Source organism: Eupeodes corollae, chromosome 3, assembly GCF_945859685.1.
Source record: "Eupeodes corollae chromosome 3, idEupCoro1.1, whole genome shotgun sequence".
Lineage (NCBI taxonomy): Eukaryota > Metazoa > Arthropoda > Insecta > Diptera > Syrphidae > Eupeodes > Eupeodes corollae.
The window spans coordinates 41,658,442-41,660,395 of NC_079149.1; the positions used below are offsets into that span (position 1 = coordinate 41,658,442).

Genomic DNA, 1,954 nt, shown 5'->3' on the forward strand with positions numbered 1-1,954 from the left:
AATTTAATGTTACCACTTTTGTAGTGATTTTTAACATTTTTGTTGCTGAAGTGTGCATCATTTCATTGAAAGAAATGCCGTTGTTTTTACTTGTAAAATTTATATATAAGACAACTTCATAGGTGGACATTTCATAAAGGAACCTTTACAATAGTACAAACAAACCTCTTTAAAATACGCTGAACATAAATATTATCGTCGATCACTCACAAAAAATCCTTTTCGTGTGGATCTGAAACGGATTCCATACACAAAAGTAGATGTGAACTCGGTATAACTTTACAAATTTACAAAACCCCTCAACGCATTTTATAATTCGACCAATCGCATACATTTTGACATTTGCAGATTTATACCATTCAAATGCCAACAGTTTTTTGTACAGATCCGTTATATCAATTTTTAACCGCGAAAATTAAAACAATTTTTAAAAGTTTTTATTTTTGCAAAGAAAAAGCATTCGCTTATTTTAAACTTAAAAAATGCCAGAGCGAAAAAATCTAGCTCTTCCTACTGTAACAGGGGAGAATATGTCACGCCACGAAATGTTACAATGGGTGAATACGACACTTTCCACGAAATATAATAAAATCGAGGAATTATGTTCTGGTAAATTCTAATCATTTATTAAAAATGAACTTACAAATAATTAAATAAAAACTTATCACTATAGGAGTAGCCTATTGTCAGCTTATGGAAAGAATTTTCCCAAATTGCATCGGTATTAGGAAGGTGAAGACAAATGCAAAGCTTGAACATGATTTTGTGTTTAATTTGAAACTCTTTCAAGGAGCATTCCTAAAATTGAACTATGACAAGGTAAGTCTATGGTTTTCATACCTACCTCGTTTCTCTTCATATTCCCTTTCAATAGAGCGTCCCAATTGATCGGCTGGTAAAAGGTCGCTTCCAAGATAACTTTGAGTTCCTGCAATGGTTCAAGAAATTCTACGACATGCATTCGAATGACAAAGAGAACCATAAGTCTCCCAATACCTTGACTGTTGTGAAACCCATTAGGAAGGCAATAAGTGCCACCAACTTAAAGGCTGATAGTAAGTTGTCAAGTGTTGGTTTGGAAGTTCTCTCAATAAATGCTTATAATTCACAGGTAGTCCAATTGGTCCTGGAAAGAAAACTACACCAACATCCGCTCCCATAGCTAAATCGACAAGAACTAAATCTTCCTCTACCAGCCATCTTACGCCCCGCACTTCCCAACCCAACCGGCCTGTGTCTCCGTCCAGTATCGAAGTTCTCACAGAAACATGCACTCAGCTAAAAGAGCAAATTGGTATTACCGAGAACGACAAGAATTACTATTTTAATAAACTCCAGCAAATCGAAAACTTGTAAGGATTTAAATTTTGTTAAGATGAACTTGTGTTTGATTTTAATTTATCTTTTATTTCTGTTTGTCCTTGAAGATGTATCGAATGTGAGAAGAAAAACGAATATCCAGATTGGACCAAAAAAATACTCAATGTTCTTTATGAAACAAGAGATGTCGAGGTGTCTCCATCAAATTTCTAGATAAATTTCAATTAAAATTTATTTAAATTGTGTGTGTTAATAGTTAGATTTTTTTTATATTTATTCATCAGTAGACTCAATTTAAGTTCAAAGTTTTTCGTCAGAATTTTATGTCCAAGAAAGTTATAATGCAAAATATAAGTTTATGATCTCTTTTGTAATAAAATATCCCAAAACAGCTTAAAAGTATTTTTTTAGTAATTTTCTATTTATTTTCGCATCTCTATTTTACTATCTTTATTTGTATTCATTTTAAAGGTATTTCATATTTAAGTCTTCCAAGAAGATGTCAATTCTTAAATTTATTTAAAGAACCAGCCATTTTAATTACCTGATGAATGTAGATTTTCAGCAAAAGGTACGAGTCGAGTTTTGTACGAAGTTGTAATACCAGGACCTCCTTCAAGAGCTAAGAGCTTCT

At 32.4% G+C, this 1,954-nt stretch overlaps 1 protein-coding gene across 1 annotated transcript; it reads left to right on the forward strand.

Moving 5' to 3' along the window:
• The first annotated feature begins 358 nt into the window (after window positions 1–358).
• LOC129951860 (microtubule-associated protein RP/EB family member 2-like) lies at window positions 359–1,708 on the forward strand. The gene is made up of 5 exons (XM_056064208.1): window positions 359–609; window positions 674–819; window positions 875–1,055; window positions 1,112–1,352; window positions 1,428–1,708. Exons 1-5 carry the CDS (start codon window positions 483–485, stop codon window positions 1,531–1,533), a joined length of 801 nt encoding a protein of 266 aa, XP_055920183.1. The 5' UTR covers window positions 359–482; the 3' UTR covers window positions 1,534–1,708.
• The last annotated feature ends 246 nt before the right edge of the window (window positions 1,709–1,954 follow it).